The sequence below is a fragment of the Pelobates fuscus genome, chromosome 4 (assembly GCF_036172605.1).
Source record: "Pelobates fuscus isolate aPelFus1 chromosome 4, aPelFus1.pri, whole genome shotgun sequence".
Classification (NCBI taxonomy): domain Eukaryota; kingdom Metazoa; phylum Chordata; class Amphibia; order Anura; family Pelobatidae; genus Pelobates; species Pelobates fuscus.
The window spans coordinates 388,485,378-388,507,277 of NC_086320.1; the positions used below are offsets into that span (position 1 = coordinate 388,485,378).

General features: G+C 44.0%; 1 protein-coding gene across 2 annotated transcripts in view; it reads right to left on the bottom strand.

Annotated features, from left to right (window-relative positions):
- Nucleotides 1-10,111: 10,111 nt before the first annotated feature.
- Nucleotides 10,112-21,900, bottom strand: part of AOC1 (amine oxidase copper containing 1) — a 44,297-nt gene continuing 32,508 nt past the window's right edge. For both annotated transcript variants that reach the window (XM_063450872.1, XM_063450871.1), the window contains exons 3-5: nt 18,198-18,486; nt 11,966-12,098; nt 10,112-10,407 (exon numbers count right to left, since the gene is read on the bottom strand). In XM_063450872.1, the coding sequence (XP_063306942.1) occupies nt 10,132-10,407; nt 11,966-12,098; nt 18,198-18,486 (698 nt within the window). In that variant the 3' untranslated portion in view covers nt 10,112-10,131. The remainder of the gene's footprint in view (nt 10,408-11,965; nt 12,099-18,197; nt 18,487-21,900) is intronic.

A 21,900-nucleotide genomic window follows, 5' to 3' on the forward strand; every position in this document is an offset into this window, starting at 1 on the left:
CAGCCGCCTTGGGCATCCCCTGCTTATCCCGCTGGACTTATGCGGAGTGGGCGCACGGGACGTCCAACTCACGGAGGAGGGCTTTTGATTTGGGCACTCTTTATGTAGTCAGTTCAGTGGTTAAGTATTTCACTTGGATGGCACGGTGTCAGGTTTCCCTTCAACATAAAGACCTTTCCTGTCAGGTGGTGGTAGCAGACATTATGAGGGCGGTTCGTGGGATCTATACCACCGAAAGGGACTCTATGGATTTGTCCATTTGGCAGCGTTTGTGGCGAAATCTCAAGGTCCACCCGCCTTGAACCGCTCCATGGGCGCCCTTGTCTTGGTAAGGGGAGCTCCAAATCTGTTTTCACCTTTCCCCCTTAGATTTTGAACTGTTTTTCTTTTTATGGAAGGCTACCACACTTTAGCAGACGAGTACCTTCCTCTGTGTATAGGTAGGGTAGTGTAGGGTAGTTAGGTTGTGGTAATGGTTATGCACGGTTTTTGGTATTATTTGGGTTAGGGTGGGTTTTGTGTGTGATTATGTAATCCGCACAATTTGAACATTCTGCTTTTAGGTGGCTGGTAAAACAAAATAAGGGTGTCTTATGGACGGAGGGATGGACTCCTTGAGGGTGGTGGGTTTTGAACAAAATGGTTTTCATGTGGGCGGTGGGTTTTATGGACAAGAATTTTCATGTGGGTGGTGGGTTTTTGTGTGGTTTGAACTGAGAAATGGACTCCTTGCGGGTGGTGGGTTTATGGACTTGAGTGGGTGGTGGGTTATGGGTGATGGGTTTATGAACAAGAATTTTCATGTGGGTGGTGGGTTTGTGTGGTTTGAACAGAAAAATGAACTCCAAGTGGGTGGTGGGTTTATGGACTTGTTTTCAGGTGGGTGGTGGGTTGTGTGGTTTTGAACTGTTTTGAACTAAGAAATGGACTCCATGTGGGTGGTGGGTTATGGTGATGGACAGAGAAATGGACTCCAAGTGGGTGATGGGTTTTATTATGTTTATTATTATGTTTATTATTTGTTTATTATTATTATGTTTTGGTATGAGGTTATGTTTTGCTGGCTGTGGACTTGAGGTCAATTGGGTCCCGCCCCCCCCCCCCCCCTTGTCCCCTTGTTATGTAGACCCCCTTGTTATGTAGACCCCCTTAAAGAATTTCAGCCTTTCTCCTCCCCTCCCCAGTGCTCCATGATGTAATAGAGCCCCCGCCTTTTAATTTCTCCCCTTATGATTTAGTTTCCCCCCTTTACTGTTAATCCCTCTCCCTGTTATTCCCAGTTATTTAATTTGGTATAAGTTTACTCCCCTATTAGTGCCCCTTCCTGAGTTTTATTTCGGTATTTATGTTTAATTTTTGGGTATTTATGTTTCATTTGGTATTATGTTTGAGTTGGGTATTATTTCAGTTATATTGTTTCTTTTGTTGATTTATGTTGGCTGGTTGCTATTGTTATTTTGTTATTATTTTGTTATTCTGTTAAATTTTGGAAGCATTTTACAAAACTAAATAAAATATTACAGTCTCCCCCTGGTACATTAAGCTGTCGCTGGGGAGAGGGGGTAACAAGCTCCTCTCCCGATAGAACACTCTGCCGCTGGGGAATGGAGACTGGGCTCTCTATTCCCTGTACATTACTAATCTGCTCCTGGGGAGTGGTGGTAACAAGCTCCTCTCCCATACATACTTCCAGTCTCTGTGGAGGGAGACCAACTTTCTCTCCTCCCCCCACAGAGTCCTGCTGCTGGGGAAAGGGGAAGGGCTCTCTATTCCCTGCTGGATACTCTGCTGCTGGGGACTGGAGACAGGGCTCTCAATTCCCGGCACATCACACTGCCGCTGGGGAATGGAGACTGGGCTCCCAATTCCCGGCCCATCACACTGCCGCTGGAGAATGGAGACTGGGCTCCCAATTCCCAAAAAATCACGCTGCTGCTGGGGAGGTAGGACACTGCTCTCCTCTCCCTGGACTTCACACTGCCTTCCCTGCATATCACTCTGCTGCTGGGGGGCAGGAACAACTACCTCTGCCCCCTGTAATTCAGCCTGCCGCTGGGGAGGGAGGACGCTGCTCTCCTCTCCCTGCACTTCACACTGCCTTCCCGGCATATCACTCTGCTGCTGGGGGGCAGGAACAACTACCTCTGCCCCCTGTAACTCAGCCTGCCGCTGGGGAGGGAGGACACTGCTCTCCTCTCCCTGCACTTCACACTGCCTTCCCGGCATATCACTCTGCTGCTGAGGGGCAGGAACGACTACCTCTGCCCCCATTAACTCAGCCTGCCGCTGGGGAGGGAGGACGCTGCCCTCCTCTCCCTGCACTTTACACTGCCGCTGGGGAATGGAGACTGGGCTCCCAATTCCCTGCAGGACCGGTGGAGAGACCTCGGTCCCATCTCCACCGGCCACCTGGGGTTCTTACCAGTAAAACATTACCATCTCGTCCCCTTTGAATGGGTCTGGCTCTGGGTCTGTCATGCTGCTCTCCTGCTTAGCCTTCTCACTGTATTGGAACAGCTGCTGGTAGTCCTGTTCTAGCTCCATCTCCCGGGTCACCAGGTGGACCAGGTCTTGCTCAATTTCGTGAGTGTCGTCCCAGTCATACTTGCTCTCCCTCCACTCCAAGAGATCACTGAACCGGGCTTGTGTAGGGCTCCCAAATTCGAGCTCTGAAAAAGACTCTCATAACAAGCCAGGCCCATCAAACTCCTCTCCCTCTGGCTTGTCATGCTCGGCTGTCCAGGGCAGGTACTGTGCCCCATACCACCAGAGCGCCTGGTAGGCATCTTCTAGCCACAACTCCTGCCATACTAGGTGTTCCAATTTCCTCACCCATTCCTCCAGGGGCTGCTCTCCCAGGAAGGGCATCCGCAGGGCTACTCACTTCTGCAACCGCTGGTCTTCCTTGGGGAGTCTCTCGCCCCGCTGGTACTCTGCAATACCCAGTGCCTGGTACCAGATGCCTTTACGGACTGCATCTCGGTCATCCATGGCACCCTCATCATACTCCACTGCTGGTTCCATCCTGGTGTTGTCAGGATCGCTGTACTGACATGCATTGCCCTCAATTTGTAAAATCCCAAGAAATGGTGTCTCCTGTAGCTGTTTTTCTTGCTGTAGGAACGATCCCACTGCTGCCACCAATTGTAACGGACCGTTTCAGCAGACAAGGGGTTAAAATCCATTTAGGCGATAATCCCCTTTTCAAAGACAGGCACAGCTACTGTAAAATCACCAAAAGTCAAAAATTGGATATAAGTGAATGCACCAACTCCAGAACTGCATACAAGGGAATAAAGTAGCACTCCAAACTCCAGAATTGGAACCTCACGAATAGCTGCCAGCGGACGAACAGGAAAAGCTCCCAAGCGGCTTACACTCCTGGCAATCAGTCTCTATCAGCATACAGTGAATCCCCCCAAGAACGAGACAAGGCTCCGTGTTGAGGGTCAAGCAGTGGTCTGTTTATTGAGGGCTACCTGCCCCTGTATTTATGCAGGTCTCACACCTGGTGGACACTCCCTTAGGGGACCCGATGGAAGACTGTGACAAGGGACAGACAAGTACCAATTACAGACATACAGCAGTAAAAGATCCCCACAATGCATCCTGGCTTCCTCCCCTCTGCCCTGGAGATAATTGAGAAGTAATTCAATTATCTCCCAGGACAAAGGCAAAACTCCATTACACACGTGGGGACAAAAAGACAGACTATCACTTTAAAATACATAATGGGACAAATGGTAACATCCAACATAAAATACAGAATTTACATGCATTCGTTAAATCAGTACGAATTAGAACCAGGGGCTAGAGGCTCAGCAGTGTTTAGCTGACACAGTGTCCGGGTTTGGCGTAGGAAAGCCGGGCAGAAAAGCGCTGGCTGCCCGGGGAGCTCCAGAACACCACCATCATGTGGCGGCTAGGTGTAACTGCAACCACCCAGTAACAATCAATTAAGCCGCGGTTAACCGCAGCTACTGGGTGGTCAATTGCCGGCACACACTCGTTAAGCGGCTTCATGGAGGTAAATGGAAGGCACACGCCAGCTTCTGGGCGGCCCATTGACTGCGCCGGCCGGCTTCCCACGGCTCTGGGGAGGCTGAAAAAAGGCCGTTTGTTCGGTAGATAAAATCTACCGAACGGCTGTGCAGAAAGGAAGAAATAAATCTTTCTGCACAGTAAAATTAACCGTTTAACTGCCGGTCCATAATCCAAAGGCAGCAGGCGGGCAACCAGGCTCCTCCAATGCAAGGTGGCGAGATTGGTCTCGTCAAACAGAGCTCCCTGTAATGTATTATAACAGAGCTCCACGGCAATAATACTCCCAGTAATGTGTCTGAGTGTATGACAGAGCTCCACGGCAATAATACTCCCAGTAATGTGTCAGCGTATAACAGAGTTCCACAGCAATAATACTCCCAGTAATGTGTCTGAGTGTATGACAGAGCTCCACGGCAATAATACTCCCAGTAATGTGTAAGCGTATAACAGAGTTCCACAGCAATAATACTCCCAGTAATGTGTCTGAGTGTATAACAGAGCTCCACAGCAATAATACTCCCAGTAATGTGTCTGAGTGTATAACAGAGCTCCACAGCAATAATACTCCCAGTAATTTGTCTGAGTGTATGACAGAGCTCCACGGCAATAATACCCCCAGTAATGTGTCTGAGTGTATAACAGAGCTCCACAGCAATAATACTCCCAGTAATGTGTCTGTGTAACAGAGCCCCACAGCAATAATACTCCCAGTAATGTGTCTGAGTGTATAACACAGCTCCACAGTAATAATACTCCCAGTAATGTGTCTGAGTGTATAACAGAGCTCCACAGCAATAATACTCCCAGTAATGTGTCTGAGTGTATAACAGAGCTCCACAGCAATAATACTCCCAGTAATGTGTCTGAGTGTATAACAGAGCCCCACAGTAATAATACTCCCAGTAATGTGTCTGAGTGTATAACAGAGCCCCACAGCAATAATACTCCCAGTAATGTGTCCGAGTGTATAACAGGGCTCCACAGCAATAATACTCCCAGTAATGTGTTTGAGTGTATAACAGAGCTCCACAGTAATAATACTCCCAGTAATGTGTCTGAGTGTATAACAGAGCCCCACAGCAATAATACTCCCAGTAATGTGACTGAGTGTATAACAGAGCCCCACAGCAATAATACTCCCAGTAATGTGTCTGAGTGTATAACAAAGCTCCACAGCAATAATACTCCCAGTAATGTGTCTGAGTGTATAACAGAGCCCCACAGCAATAATACTCCCAGTAATGTGTCTGAGTGTATAACAAAGCTCCACAGCAATAATACTCCCAGTAATGTGTCTGAGTGTATAACAGAGCTCCACAGTAATAATACTCCCAGTAATGTGTCTGAGTGTATAACAGAGCTCCACAGCAATAATACTCCCAGTAATGTGTCTGAGTGTATAACAGAGCTCCACAGCAATAATACTCCCAGTAATGTGTTTGAGTGTATAACAGAGCTCCACAGCAATAATACTCCCAGTAATGTGACTGAGTGTATAACAGAGCTCCACAGCAATAATACTCCCAGTAATGTGTCTGAGTGTATAACAGAGCTCCACAGCAATAATACTCCCAGTAATGTGTCTGAGTGTATAACAGAGCCCCAAAGTAATAATACCCCCAGTAATGTGTCTGAGTGAATAACAGAGCCCCAAAGTAATAATACTCCCAGAAACGTGTCTGAGTGTATAACAGAGCTCCACTGCAATAATACTCCCAGTAATGTGTCTGTGTGTATAACAGAGCTCCACAGCAATAATACTCCCAGTAATGTGTCTGAGTGTATAACAGAGCTCCACTGCAATAATACTCCCAGTAATGTGTCTGAGTGTATAACAGAGCTCCACTGCAATAATACTCCCAGTAATGTGTCTGTGTGTATAACAAAGCTCCACAGCAATAATACTCCCAGTAATGTGTCTGTGTGTATAACAGAGGCGTGATCCTTGGCTGAGAAGCTTCAGGAGCGCCAAAAAAGGAGAGTCCTGCAGATGTTGTTCTGCTTTAAATAATAGTCTAAAATTATTTAATTGCGGGTATCATTAAAAACATGATCCCAATAGAAAATAAATGTACAACTAAAACTGAGTGTACCATAACCACTATATACACTGGGGTGGGTCTGGACCACAATGTGCTTAGTTGTATAGAGTGTGCCTGATGTCAAGAAGGGAAACAATATGCTACCTCAAAAGAGTTGTGTCTCGAGTAACTTGTGTACAAAAGAGACACAGTCAGGTAGCAGCCAATTATGTCCCCAGTATCAGACCGTATAGAAATGCAAAACAAGTCAGCTATGTGGCAACAGAGTATCCCCTGATGGCTCAGGAGATACTAAATAGCCCTGTAATATACTAGAGAGGATGTGTATCAAATGGGTAGCAAAGTGCAAGACTAATAGAGACTGCTAGTACATATCAAGCCCCTGGTGTGTAAGGAGCTGTAAATGTGCTGAAAATAAATAAAGATTCTTAGTTGAATTCTGGCGGACTGTGGAGAGCCTGAGTTGAAACAGAGATACTGTAGTCCTGCTTAGCGAAAGTCCGCTGAGATCATATTGACCCCCCTCCTCTCTAGTCTTGATGGGGCTGTTGGTAGCCTGCTGAAAAATAAAAAGAGATTCCATACTGAGTACTCTTGAACTAATGTGGCAAGCACTAACGTCGGTTAGGCTAACTATTAGACCCACTCCCCTCTCCCAGTGATCACATCAAACCGTGGTGTGAAATTAAAAAAGGAATGCAACCTAACGTCCGTTTCGGCGCTGTTAGAGAGCCTTTGTCAAATACTACTCCCTGTAATGTGTCTGAGTGTATAACAGAGCTCCACAGCAATAATACTCCCAGTAATGTGTCTGAGTGTATAACAGAGCTCCACAGCAATAATACTCCCAGTAATGTGTCTCAGTGTATAACAGAGCTCCACAGCAATAATACTCCCAGTAATGTGTCTGAGTGTATAACAGAGCTCCACAGCAATCATACTCCCAGTAATGTGTCTGAGTGTATAACAGAGCTCCACAGCAATAATACTCCCAGTAATGTATTATAACATACAGGGAGTGCAGAATTATTAGGCAAATGAGTATTTTGACCACATCATCCTCTTTATGCATGTTGTCTTACTCCAAGCTGTATAGGCTCGAAAGCCTACTACCAATTAAGCATATTAGGTGATGTGCATCTCTGTAATGAGAAGGGGTGTGGTCTAATGACATCAACACCCTATATCAGGTGTGCATAATTATTAGGCAACTTCCTTTCCTTTGGAAAATTGGCTCAAAAGAAGGACTTGACAGGCTCAGAAAAGTCAAAAATAGTGAGATATCTTGCAGAGGGATGCAGCACTCTTAAAATTGCAAAGCTTCTGAAGCGTGATCATCGAACAATCAAGCGTTTCATTCAAAATAGTCAACAGGGTCGCAAGAAGCGTGTGGAGAAACCAAGGCGCAAAATAACTGCCCATGAACTGAGAAAAGTCAAGCGTGCAGCTGCCAAGATGCCATTTGCCACCAGTTTGGCCATATTTCAGAGCTGCAACATCACTGGAGTGCCCAAAAGCACAAGGTGTGCAATACTCAGAGACATGGCCAAGGTAAGAAAGGCTGAAAGACGACCACCACTGAACAAGACACACAAGCTGAAACGTCAAGACTGGGCCAAGAAATATCTCAAGACTGATTTTTCTAAGGTTTTATGGACTGATGAAATGAGAGTGAGTCTTGATGGGCCAGATGGATGGGCCCGTGGCTGGATTGGTAAAGGGCAGAGAGCTCCAGTCCGACTCAGACGCCAGCAAGGTGGAGGTGGAGTACTGGTTTGGGCTGGTATCATCAAAGATGAGCTTGTGGGGCCTTTTCGGGTTGAGGATGGAGTCAAGCTCAACTCCCAGTCCTACTGCCAGTTTCTGGAAGACACCTTCTTCAAGCAGTGGTACAGGAAGAAGTCTGCATCCTTCAAGAAAAACATGATTTTCATGCAGGACAATGCTCCATCACACGCGTCCAAGTACTCCACAGCGTGGCTGGCAAGAAAGGGTATAAAAGAAGAAAATCTAATGACATGGCCTCCTTGTTCACCTGATCTGAACCCCATTGAGAACCTGTGGTCCATCATCACATGTGGGATTTACAAGGAGGGAAAACAGTACACCTCTCTGAACAGTGTCTGGGAGGCTGTGGTTGCTGCTGCACGCAATGTTGATGGTGAACAGATCAAAACACTGACAGAATCCATGGATGGCAGGCTTTTGAGTGTCCTTGCAAAGAAAGGTGGCTATATTGGTCACTGATTTGTTTTTGTTATGTTTTTGACTGTCAGAAATGTATATTTGTGAATGTTGAGATGTTATATTGGTTTCACTGGTAAAAATAAATAATTGAAATGGGTATATATTTGTTTTTTGTTAAGTTGCCTAATAATTATGCACAGTAATAGTCACCTGCACACACAGATATCCCCCTAAAATAGCTATAACTAAAAACAAACTAAAAACTACTTCCAAAAATATTCAGCTTTGATATTAATGAGTTTTTTGGGTTCATTGAGAACATGGTTGTTGTTCAATAATAAAATTAATCCTCAAAAATACAACTTGCCTAATAATTCTGCACTCCCTGTAGCTCCACAGCAATAATACTCCCAGTAATGTGAATTAGTGTGTAACAGACTTCCACAGCAATAATTTTCTCAATAATGTGTCTGAGTGTATAAAAGAGCTCCACTGCAATAATACTCCCAGTAATGTCTTTAAACTGCAATAAATGGGGGTTGGCATAGAAGGAGAGACGCTAATGGGGAGGCAGTATAGGAGAGACACAGAGGGGAAAGCACCTCCAATGCAAACCCATATCAGATTCTCTGCGCCCCGCAAATATATTATGTAATAAATGTTTTGGGGGTTTTTGCTAAGCAGTTGCAACCACTTTTTGCAACCACTTACACATCTATAGCGCTCCCAGTTCTCGGACTGTCACCACAACCATTTACACATCTCTTGGGCTCCCAGTGCCAGGAATTAGCTTATTGGTCAATATTCCTGTCATCATTCACGTAATTTTCCCTCCCTCTCTTGTTTTGCCACTTTTCAGAAATCCGAAGCACTTTGGAACTTCGGCAATTCGGTTTGGCACTTCGGACATTCGTAAGCATCCGAATTTCACGAAATTCATCCGAATGTACATTCTGAACTAAACGAATTGCACATGTCAGAGCAGAATGTGCTAAGCGGCTGCAGTATAATTAGCTGTCATCACATCGGAGGTCGGGATCTTCATATATATTTCTGTTTCTAGCCAACCGGACTCGGGCTAGCAAAATTACAGGTGACTCCGCACTATAACATTTGTTTCAGTTTGTCCATTCTGATTCGTGTTAATAATCCAAATTACTGCTACTTGTATACAGCCTGACTATGTCTTTTGGGTACTAATCTGGGCTTGTTTTACATCATGATCACTAAAAAAATCTGGATACATCAATATGTGAAGAGATTGTCCATCCCAGATCATTCCAATTCATGCCTCGTGGACATCCACCCACACACTACATAACTCTTATTGTGTTCATATTTTATTATCACACCTTTCAGGTTTAGAGATCCAAATCCAGATCTTCCGAAACAACAGACAGCAAGAGAGAATATGGAATATTTTTTTAATTTTTAATCTCATTTACAGCTCAAACTGCCAGATCACGATAATTCTGAGTGACGTTTAGCATTTTGCAAGATGTAAGCCAGGGAATGAAAGTGTCGCCCCAAGTGATTTTTATATTTTCTCCGCAAGCATTCAATGAATTAATCACAGCCTGAATCCCAAAGGAGTTACAGTGATACATTCATTGTTAATCACATGATTTCTACCTACTTACAACTATTGTCCACAGAGTACCAAAATCATCTTCCCTGACCATGAAATATGGCGATCCAGAATCCCTGTTTGCAGCAAACTCTTCTTCAATAAATATCTATGCTGTTTTCCAATTTATTAAATAAAAAAAAAACCTAACAGGGATTAAACAGTTCAGGGTCTTCCTGAATTTCAAAGGTAATGTTGTCTTCTCCTTAACCAAACCTCGGCATTCACCCCTCAGTCGGAAAAGTATGTACCATTATAATGGAACGGTGTTTGAGAAACACAATTGCCAAGGATTTCAGGAGTCCACCGCTGAATCTTCACTTCACTAAAGTCTTCCTTTGCAGGTTTAACGATGATCGTGTTCCTGGAAGCCACCGATGGATCTTCGTCAAAGAAGTTGTATGGACGGAGTAAGAAACCTACAGAATTCCCTGGTGTGGCAGTGTTGGGAATGTCCTCAGCGTGGGGAATATGCAGGAATCCCACCGTTACCCAAGCGACCAGATCCTAAAAAAAACAAACATGAAATGCATGGTATCATCACGCCAGGGTTGTGTAAATTGTAGGTTTAAAACTGTTGCTCTCCTAATGATAACATTTGTCAGATTGTCCAAAATTAAAGAAGCTGCCCCACCCCACAGAGCTCTAGTTGTGTTACTGTCTGATGTACTAATTGGTTTGGCCAGGGTCAGCCATAGACCATTAGGCGCCCTGTGCAAAAAATCTTCATTGCGCCCCCCTCACCCGGTCATACCCCCCCTATCCATGTATTGTGTGTGTCAATAGGTGTAGGGTTTGTAAATAATATTTATGAAATTAATAATTATTTAAAAACAAAAATGAATTTCCCTATCCCTGTTGTTACCTTGCATGAAGTGGGGGATGCTGATCTCAGGTGATCCAGTGTGCTGGGAATCTGGTCGGTGCCTCCACCGGATGCAGACCATGAGTTACTGTCTCATGAGCTCAGGTACATCATTTGGAAGAGTATGTGTATCTGTGAGTGTGTGTGTGTGAGGGTGTGTATGTGAGTGCTTATCAAATCAGTGAGATTATGTTTGTCATTGAGGGTGTGTGATCAGTGTGTCTGTCAATGAGTGTCTGTCAGTGTTTGTGTGTCGGTTAATGAGTGAGTGTGTCAGTGAATGTGTGTGTGTGTGTGTGTGTGTCAAATCAGTGAGTTTGTGTCTATAAGTGTGTCTGTGTGTTTGTCATTGAGTGTGTGTGACTGTCAGTTTGTATCAGCCAGTGTGTGTATGTCAGTGAATGTGTGTGTGTCTGGAGTGTGTGCTTAAAGGGACACTATAGGCACCCAGACCACTTCAGCTTATTAAAGTGGTGTGGGTGCAGTGTCCCAGTCCCCTTAACCCTGCGAGTGTAATTATTGCAGTTTTTAAGAACTCTCTAGTCTACCAGACGGACGTCCGGGTGGTTCGGCAACCAAAAGTCGCCTAACTGATGCTAGACGTCCTCAAGCTGAAGACATCCTGCGTCTGCTAAATCCCCATAGGAAAGAATTGATACCATGCTTTCCTATGGGGAAGCCTAATGCAAGCGCAGAGGAGGAGCCTAACCCAGCGCCGAGGGACACCAGGGCTGGATTTAGGCAAGTGACTAAGGGGTTTAACTCCTTCAGTGCCGAGTGGGTGGCGGCGGTGGGCACTATAGGGAACAGCTTTGTTTTCCTGGCACTATAGAAGGCCTGTCCAACCTGCTGCCCCCCCGATGTTGCTGAACTACAACTCCCATGATTCTTTCAATGAAACAGATAGCCAGGGAATCATGGGAGTTGTAGTTCAGCAACATCTGGGGGGCCGCAGGTTGGACAGCCCTGCACTATAGTATCCTTTTAAAAGGAGTAGGAAAAGGGAAAAGGTGGAGGAAGGGGCGGGTTCTTAATCAGGAAGAGGTGTGGCCTTGACAGGAAGGGGTGGAGCAAATTTAGATTACCTGCGTACCATCTTTCTACTGGTCATGATCTCAAACATGAAGAGAATCTCCACTAGGGATAATATAGTAAGGTGAAACTCTTGTATAGTGTATAATCAGATACACTATTATTTACCTTGTTAACGATATCTTCATTATTCCTCACAAAGCTTTCAAAGTACACATAGGGGTCCCACGGCTCACATTGAAGGAAAATATCACTGCTTCTCATCTCCATGTCGCTGTAACGTGTGACCGCCAAACTGTATCTAGTGGACAATACAGTGCATGTCAGATAGTAAATGTCATCATTATAGTCATTGTCTCCTTTACATACTCCTCTAAATTAGCCCTTTATATCCATTATTGGTACCTCAAATAGTCTTTGTTGTCTTTTTATTATGTTGATGAATGGTCCTGGAACGAATTGAAACGTCAACTTTTTTCTGACCCAGGGTGCCGGTATGGATTAAAAAAAGTGTGTGTGTATGTGTCACAAAGACACGTACAATTCTTTCCAAACCATAAAAGCACTTTGAGTCATTCAATAAAAAAAATAATGCTTTAATATATATATTATTGGTATGTTTCTTTTTCTAATTCAAAATATTGGTCCTTTCAGAGTAGAAATTTCAATTATACAGTAAGCGTACTCACATGCAGACACAGACAACCTCACTCACTGACACAAGCTCATTGATACACAGGTTCACAGGAAGACAATCTTATTGATATACATAAGCTTACTGATCCTAACAAATAGGCTCACTGACACACAAAAACTTACTGGTACAAATGCACAAACTTAGTACAGAAAAGCTCAATAGTACAAACATGCATGCTCACTACAGACAAACTCACATACACATACGCACTACAGACCAGCACTAGCTCACTGACACACACATCCTCAGTAAAGTCAAGCTAACTGTCACACACATGCTCACTACAGACAATCTTACTGTCACAAACATGACCACTACAGACACCTTTACTGTCACACACACATGCTCATTACAGACAAACTCACTAAAAACACTCATGCTTACTACTGACAAGCTTACTGTTACACACACACTCACTACAGGCAACTCCACTTTCACACACATGCTCACTATAGACAAGCTTACTGACACACATACATGCTCACTACAGACAAGCTTACTGACACACATGCTCACTACAGACAAGCTCACTGACAGACACGAGCTCACAACAGACAAGCTCACTGTCATATACATGCTCAGCACAGACAAGCTCACTGACACACACACATGCTCACTACAGACAAGCTCACTGACACACACATGCTTTCTACAGACAAGCTCACTGACACACACATGCTCACTATAGATAAGCTCACTATCACACACGTGCACACTACAGACCAGCTCACTGACACACATATGCTCACTACAGACAAGCTCACTGTCACACACGTGCTCACTACAGACAAGCTCACTAGCACACACATACTCACTACAGGCAAGCTCACTGTCACACATGTGTTCAGTACAGACAAGCTCACTGACACACATACACACACATGCTCACTACAGACAAGTTCACTGACACACAAATGTTCACTACAGACAAGCTCACTGACACACATGCTCACTATAGATAAGCTCACTGTCACACACTTGCTCACTACAGAAAAGCTCACTGACACACATATGCTCACTACAGACAAGCTCACTGACACACACACATACAAACTCACCTACTAGCAGGCACACACATGGACTGAAGTTTATTTGACACTGAAGTTGCTATTTTTTACCTCTTCCTGCTTGAGTGCAGGGGCGCCGCTTGCATGCAGAGGCAGGGCTTAAGTCAGGGGGTTGAGCATGCGGCACCGATTTGCGGGGAACTGTGGAGGGAGACTCATAGTTCTCCCTCTGGCCGTGCGCAGCCTAATTGTGGCCGAACAAGCCCCTAGCACCTCCCTTCTTTTTCCCCTCAGTTGGACACAGTGATTAGGGCTGTTTGCTCGTGGCAACTGGGAAACTTCTCGGTATCCAGGCCGGCCCTAAGCTGCACTTATAATACACTACATGGGTGGAGACAAGGTACCTCCTTACACCATAACCTTATAGCTGCAGTTATAATACACTGTGTGCGGAGAGACAGGGGACCTACTCACACCATAACCTTATAGCTGCAGTTATAATACACTGTGTGCAGGGAGACAGGGGACCTCCTTACACCATAACCTTATATCTGCAGTTATAATACAATGTGTGCAGGGAGACAGGGGACCTCCTCACACCATAACCTTATAGCTGCAGTTATAATACACTGTGTGCAGGGAGACAGGGGACCTCCTTAACCATAACCTTATAGCTGCAGTTATAATACACTGTGTGCAGGGAGACAGGGGACCTCCTTACACCATAACCTTATAGCTGCAGTTATAATCCACTGTGTGCGGGGAGACAGGGGACCTCCTTACATCATAACCTTATAGCTGCAGTTATAATACAATGTGTGCAGGGAGACAGGGGACCTCCTTACACCATAACCTTATAGCTGCAGTTATAATACACTGAGTGCGGGGAGACAGGGGACCTCCTTACACCATAACCTTATAGCTGCAGTTATAATACACTGTGTGCGGGGAGACAGGGGACCTCCTTACACCATAACCTTATAGCTGCAGTTATAATCCACTGTGTGCGGGGAGACAGGGGACCTCCTTACATCATAACCTTATAGCTGCAGTTATAATACACTGTGTGCAGGGAGACAGGGGACCTCCTTACACCATAACCTTATATCTGCAGTTATAATACAATGTGTGCAGGGAGACAGGGGACCTCCTCACACCATAACCTTATAGCTGCAGTTATAATACACTGTGTGCAGGGAGACAGGGGACCTCCTTACACCATAACCTTATAGCTGCAGTTATAATACACTGTGTGCAGGGAGACAGGGGACCTCCTTACACCATAACCTTATAGCTGCAGTTATAATCCACTGTGTGCGGGGAGACAGGGGACCTCCTTACATCATAACCTTATAGCTGCAGTTATAATACAATGTGTGCAGGGAGACAGGGGACCTCCTTACACCATAACCTTATAGCTGCAGTTATAATACACTGTGTGCGGGGAGACAGGGGACCTCATTACACCATAACCTTATAGCTGCAGTTATATTACACTGTGTGCGGGGAGACAGGGGGTCTCCTCACACCATAACCTTATAGCTGCAGTTATAATACACTGTGTGCGGGGACACAGGGGACCTCATTACACCATAACCTTATAGCTGCAGTTATAATACACTGTGTGCGGGGAGACAGAGGAACTCCTTACACCATAACCTTATAGCTGCAGTTATAATACAATGTGTGCGGGGAGACAGGGGACCTCCTTACACCATAACCTTATAGCTGCAGTTATAATACACTGTGTGCAGGGAGACAGGGGACCTCCTTACACCATAACCTTATAGCTGCAGTTATAATACACTGTGTGTGGGAGACAGGGGACCACCTTACACCATAACCTTATAGCTGCAGTTATAATACACTGTGTGCGGGGAGACAGGGGACCTTCTTACACCATAACCTTATAGCTGCAGTTATAATACACTGTGTGCGGGGATACAGGGGGCCTCCTTACACCATAACCTTATAGCTGCAGTTATAATACACTGTGTGCGGGGATACAGGGGGCCTCCTTACACCATAACCTTATAGCTGCAGTTATAATACACTGTGTGCGGGGAGACAGGGGACCTCCTTACACCATAACCTTATAGCTGCAGTTATAATACACTGTGTGCGGTGAGACAGGGGTCCTCCTTACACCATAACCTTATAGCTGCAGTTATAATACACTGTGTGCGGGGAGACAGGGGACCTCCTTACACCATAACCTTATAGCTGCAGTTATAATACACTGTGTGCTGGGAGACAGGGGACCTCCTTACACCATAACCTTATAGCTGCAGTTATAATACACTGTGTGCGGTGAGACAGGGGTCCTCCTTACACCATAACCTTATAGCTGCAGTTATAATACACTGTGTGCAGGGAGACAAGGGACCTCCTTACACCATAACCTTATAGTTGCAGTTATAATACACTGTGTGCAGGGAGACAAGGGACCTCCTTACACCATAACCTTATAGCTGCAGTTATAATACACTGTGTGCGGGGAGACAGGGGACCTCCTTACACCATAACCTTATAGCTGCAGTTATAATACACTGTGTGCGGGGAGACAGGAACCTCCTTACACCGTAACCTTATAGCTGCAGTTATAATCCACTGTGTGCGGGGAGACAGGGGACCTCCTTACATCATAACCTTATAGCTGCAGTTATAACACACTGTGTATGGAGACAGGGGAGCTCCTTACACCATAACCTTATAGCTGCAGTTATAATACACTGTGTGCAGGGAGACAGGGGACCTCCTTACACCATAACCTTGTAGCTGCAGTTATAATACACTGTGTGCGGGGAGACAGGGGACCTCCTTACATCATAACCTTATAGCTGCAGTTATAATACACTGTGTGCAGGGAGACAGGGGACCTCCTTACACCATACCCTTATAGCTTCAGTTATAATACACTGTGTGCGGGGAGACAGGGGACCTCCTTACACCATAACCTTATAGCTGCAGTTATAATACACTGTGTGCAGGGAGACAGGGGACCTCCTTACACCATAACCTTATAGCTGCAGTTATAATACACTGTGTGCGGGGAGACCGATGACCTCCTACACCATAACCGTATAGCTGCAGTTATAATACACTGTGTGCGGGGAGACAGGGGACCTCCTTACACCATACCCTTATAGCTTCAGTTATAATACACTGTGTGCGGGGAGACAGGGGACCTCCTTACACCATAACCTTATAGCTGCAGTTATAATACACTGTGTGCAGGGAGACAGGGGACCTCCTTACACCATAACCTTATAGCTGCAGTTATAATACACTGTGTGCGGGGAGACCGATGACCTCCTACACCATAACCGTATAGCTGCAGTTATAATACACTGTGTGCGGGGAGACAGGGGACCTCCTTACACCATAACCTTATAGCTGCAGTTATAATACACTGTGTGCAGGGAGACAGGGGACCTCCTTACACCATAACCTTATAGCTGCAGTTATAATACACTGTGTGCGGGGAGACAGGGGACCTCCTTACACCATAACCTTATAGCTGCAGTTATAATACACTGTGTGCGGGGAGACCGATGACCTCCCACACCATAACCTTATAGCTGCAGTTATAATACACTGTGTGTGGGAGACAGGGGACCTCCTTACACCATAACCTTATAGCTGCAGTCACCTGGTAGGACCCAGTTTGACTGAATACTTAGTGATGGGACAGTAATCTCTACCTGCTGCAGTGGTTATAGTGTATGAAGTGTCCTTTAAAGACTTACTACAATCCACTTTCTTTGTTGCGTTTTATAGCATGCATTAAATTGGGTCCCCCTCCTTATTTAAAAAAAACAAACGTATTAAATAAAGTTAAAACATACCTGGTTCTTTAAGGGTGCTAATAAAAAACAAAAACCCAGTGGGTGGGAGGTGTGGAATCTCATGAGGAAGGGAGGGATAAGGGAAGGAGACCCAAACAAGAACAACACAATCAAAAGATCATGAGAAGGCTGTGGGGGCTCGTCTGTTGAAGAGGAGAACATATACTGTAGAAATACAGGCTTCTATTTACAGCGTACCCCAGCAAGAACCTACAAATATCTCTGCATAGGTGGCATTTTGGGTAGAATCGCTGCACTTGCACCATAACCACTTCTATATTGAGAAATGATCATGGAAGTTGGAGAAACCGATTGGCAGAACCTCAACCTATTCCTTAACCTAACAAAGTCAATCATTAAACCCTCCCTCGGTGCTAACTAAATACATCTTTAAGGAAGCCACAACTTGCGTTGTGCAACTCGGTGACACAGGGACATATATTTGATGCTCATTTTTTATTGTTTTATATCTATCAATAAATGTGCTTACTTAACCTTTTACCTGATACCTGTGAATGTATAACTTTGGGAAGACAGCTGGATCACCCTCATACCATCTGCAGTGGGGTTTGGATCTCCCAAAAAGGATCCTAAGGAGATACACACCAGAGCCAAGTTCTATATTCTGTGAGTGTGTTTTATTAAGATCCACATATTTCATGTTGTATTAAGAATAATCTGCACTATTGTGTATCCCTTTGTTTCTGTTTCAGCATTTTTGGTTGTATTAAGAAGAAAGGGAAGTATTGCTATAGCTCCACCTTATGAGTGTGTATTACATCTTTGATATGTTTGCTCACTTCCATGACGTTCTAACCAGTAATAATTGTCCTTGACTGGGTATATACCTTGACCAGGACACGCCCTTTTCCTCTTTCCAGTTTCGGGGTAGTACGCTGTCTGCGTGGGAGTTGTACTGGATTCGGTAACTCCTTGGGTGTCCCCATTTGTTCTTCTTGTTCGGATTTTGGAAGTGTAGGTGTCTTGGTAATGGCAACCCAAATCTGAAGGCAGCTTGCTTCTCTGTGTTTCTCTGAGTACGGACCAACTTCGACTGGACAATGTAGTCACCTGGACTCCATGGGTTGGATATATTTTCATATCTCAAAGTCATTGTTTCAAATGTGTTTTCTAGACCTTTATAGAAGAAATCAGAGATTTTAGCTCAAAGGTCACCCTCTTACAATGTAATTCAGTTTAACAGAGATAAATTGCCAGCCGATCAACCTTTAGAAAGAAGATATCTACACAGTAAAAATAGTATTTTGTTTAATTTAAAATATCAATAAATAAATAGATCCATAATTTTTGCTAATTACCATTTTATTAATGAAAGTCATTAGATAACCTATGATGCTCTATAACAAAAGGAAACATTTGTTGCCTATTGGTATAACAGACAGCTGAGGAGATTGAACTCCAAACATAGATGGTTCTTCCAAAGGTTGGGTTAACACAAGGTCCACTTCTGAATGTACGCAATGCTCCTTCACAGGCAGCGAGTCACACCATTAACTGTGACCTAATACTGATTTGATAAAGTTTTGGCTATCTTTCCCTAACTTCTGCAGCAGGTATCAGCCAGTGACACGTATATAAAACACCAGGTAGAAAATGGGGGCACCTTCCAGAAACAGGGGACATTGTTCAGAGAGAAGGCCCCTCTTCCAGCAGGTAGATATCTTCCTTCACACAGAAGTAAAGGGCTCCTTTCACAAAGAGGGTGGCACTGTTTAGTGACTGGAAGAGTATTTAGTAGAAGATTGTTTGTAGAACTGATCATATTGCTGTCATAACGATATATGATAAGATTTTAACATTTAGAACCACAATATTCCACCGATTATTAGATTGATCTCATTATAAGTGTAACGGATCACCTGGCACCCCGACTGGGTACCTCCGTTGAAGGATGCTCCTAGCCCTTTCTGAGGGCTCCAAGCGCTCCAGCTGACACCATAACCACTGCAGACTCCTTGAGCAAGACAGGAACAAGCTCTTACAAGAGCTTAGCAGTGATATAGCAAGGGAGTATGACTAGCATAGCAATCCCTTGTTGCAGATTCCCCCAATAAGAGACGGCACTCCAAATTGAGGGTGAAGTATGCACATTTTACACACATAGTACTGCCCACAGGCTTTTGCAGAACCACCAATCAATACGTACAATACACTCAGACACTCCCAGCAATTACACACAAAATCCTCCCCTCTGCCTGTGATATAATTACTGAACACAATGGGCTGACGTAATTATCACAGGCAGGAAAATACACAATTTTACACAATATTCATAACTTTAAAAGTATACATCACGCTCACATACTTACATTTTCAGAATCAGCATACTCCAAATGCAAACATGTGTCAAAATCATACAAATTGGTCCAGTGGTTCAAAAGTTAGTTGGAAATACCATTTTGATCAACTGCAAGCATGGCTTGGGTGTGGTAAGCCAATTACCTCCAGCATACAGAAAATATCTCCATTTACAACAACAGTAAAAACACATAAAAATACATAATCCCTATCATACTGATCAGAACCCCCAGACAGCTTGGATCTGAGCGCTCACTATATCCGAACAGCGCTCAGATCCCACAAACACAGTCAAATCGCCATAGGGTTAAACCATAGCAACAAGTTCCAACTGGTCTGGCAGTGTCCCTGGGACAACTCCCTGCTGGAGAACAATAGACAGGAAACGGGGGAGGGGCACACCTTCTCATGTATTCAAAGGGGCAGAAAAAGTGTTTCAAAATCCAATAAGCCTAAAGTCTCCCAAGGGCCATAGTCACATGGTAGGAGGCTGGCAATCAGGCTTCTCCAATGCCCAGTGGCGAGGCTGGTTCCGCCACAATAAGTCACTGGATCTAACCCATCTGAAAGTTTGCCAGAGTGGCTCAAGGTCCCTAGACCACAAACAGCCATTTTAATGGTCTTAATACCAGCCATAATGTGTAATTGTTTAATTAGAGATAAATAAAAAATATCTTTGACCCTTTATTAAAATTATTATGGTTATTCCCACACTTTAATTGCCTTATTGATTCCAGCAATGATAAGGTTAAAATGTTCTGCTTAAAGGGACACTATAGTCACCAGAACCACTACAGCTTAATATGCAATATACAGCTTAATGTACGGTATACAGCTTAATGTACGGTATACAGCTTAATATACAATATACAGCTTAATGTACAGTATACAGCTTAATATACAATATACAGCTTAATGTATGATATACAGCTTAATGTACGGTATACAGCTTAATGTATAATATACAGCTTACTGTACAGTATACAGCTTAATGTATAATATACAGCTTCATATATAGTATACAGCTTAATGTACAGTATACAGCTTAATGTATAATATACAGCTTAATGTACAGTATACAGCTTAATATACGGTATACAGCATAATGTACGATATACAGCTTAATATACAGTATGCAGCATAATGTTCAGTATACAACTTGATGTACGTTATACAGCTTAATATACGGTATACAGCTTTATATATAATATACAGCCTAACGTATGATATACAGCTTAATGTATAATATACAGCTTAATGTACAGTATACAGCTTAATGTACGATATACAGCTTAATGTGCGGTATACAGCTTAATGTATAATATACAGCTTAATGTACAGTATAGAGCTTAATATACGGTATACAGCTTTATGTACGGTATACAGCTTAATGTATAATATACAGCTTAATGTACAGTATAGAGCTTAATATACGGCATACAGCTTAATGTACGATATACAGCTTAATGTGAGGTATACAGCTTAATATATAGTATACAGCTTAATGTATAATACAGTGTAACGGCACCCCCAGGCATAAAAGGGGTTAAAAGTCATTTAATTCCCATCCAGAGACACAGGCACAGCTACTGCAGAACATCAAACTCCCAAACTGGATACAAGGGAATGCTCCAAACTTCCGAACTGGAACCTCACGAATAGCTGCTAGCAGCTGAACTGGAAAAGCACCCAAGCGGCTTACACTCCTGGCAATCAGTCTCTAACAGCATACAGTAAATCCCCCCCAAGAACGAGACAAAGCTCCGTGTTGAGGGTCAAGCAGTGAACAGACAGAGCTGTGGGTTTATTGTTCTTATATACACATTAGTACCACCCACAGGGTTTTGGAAAACAACCAAAAACACGTACAATACACTCAGACACTCCCACAAAAAATCCTCCCCTCTGCCTGTGATACAATTACCTTAGACAATGGGTAATGTAATTATCACAAGCAGAGAAATACAGTTTTTACACATTTGTCATAACTTTAAAAGTATGCATCACATTCACATACATTTTCAGAATCAGCATACTCCAAATACAAACATACGTCAAAATCATACAAATTGGTCCAGTGGTTCAAAAGATAGATCGAAGTCCTTTGTGACCAAATGAAGCATGGCTTTTCTGCCCAAAACCAGTTCCACAGAGTCTTCTATCCTGGAGATAATTGGGAAGTAATCCAATTATCTCCAAGGACAGAGGCAAAACTCCATTAAGCACATGGCA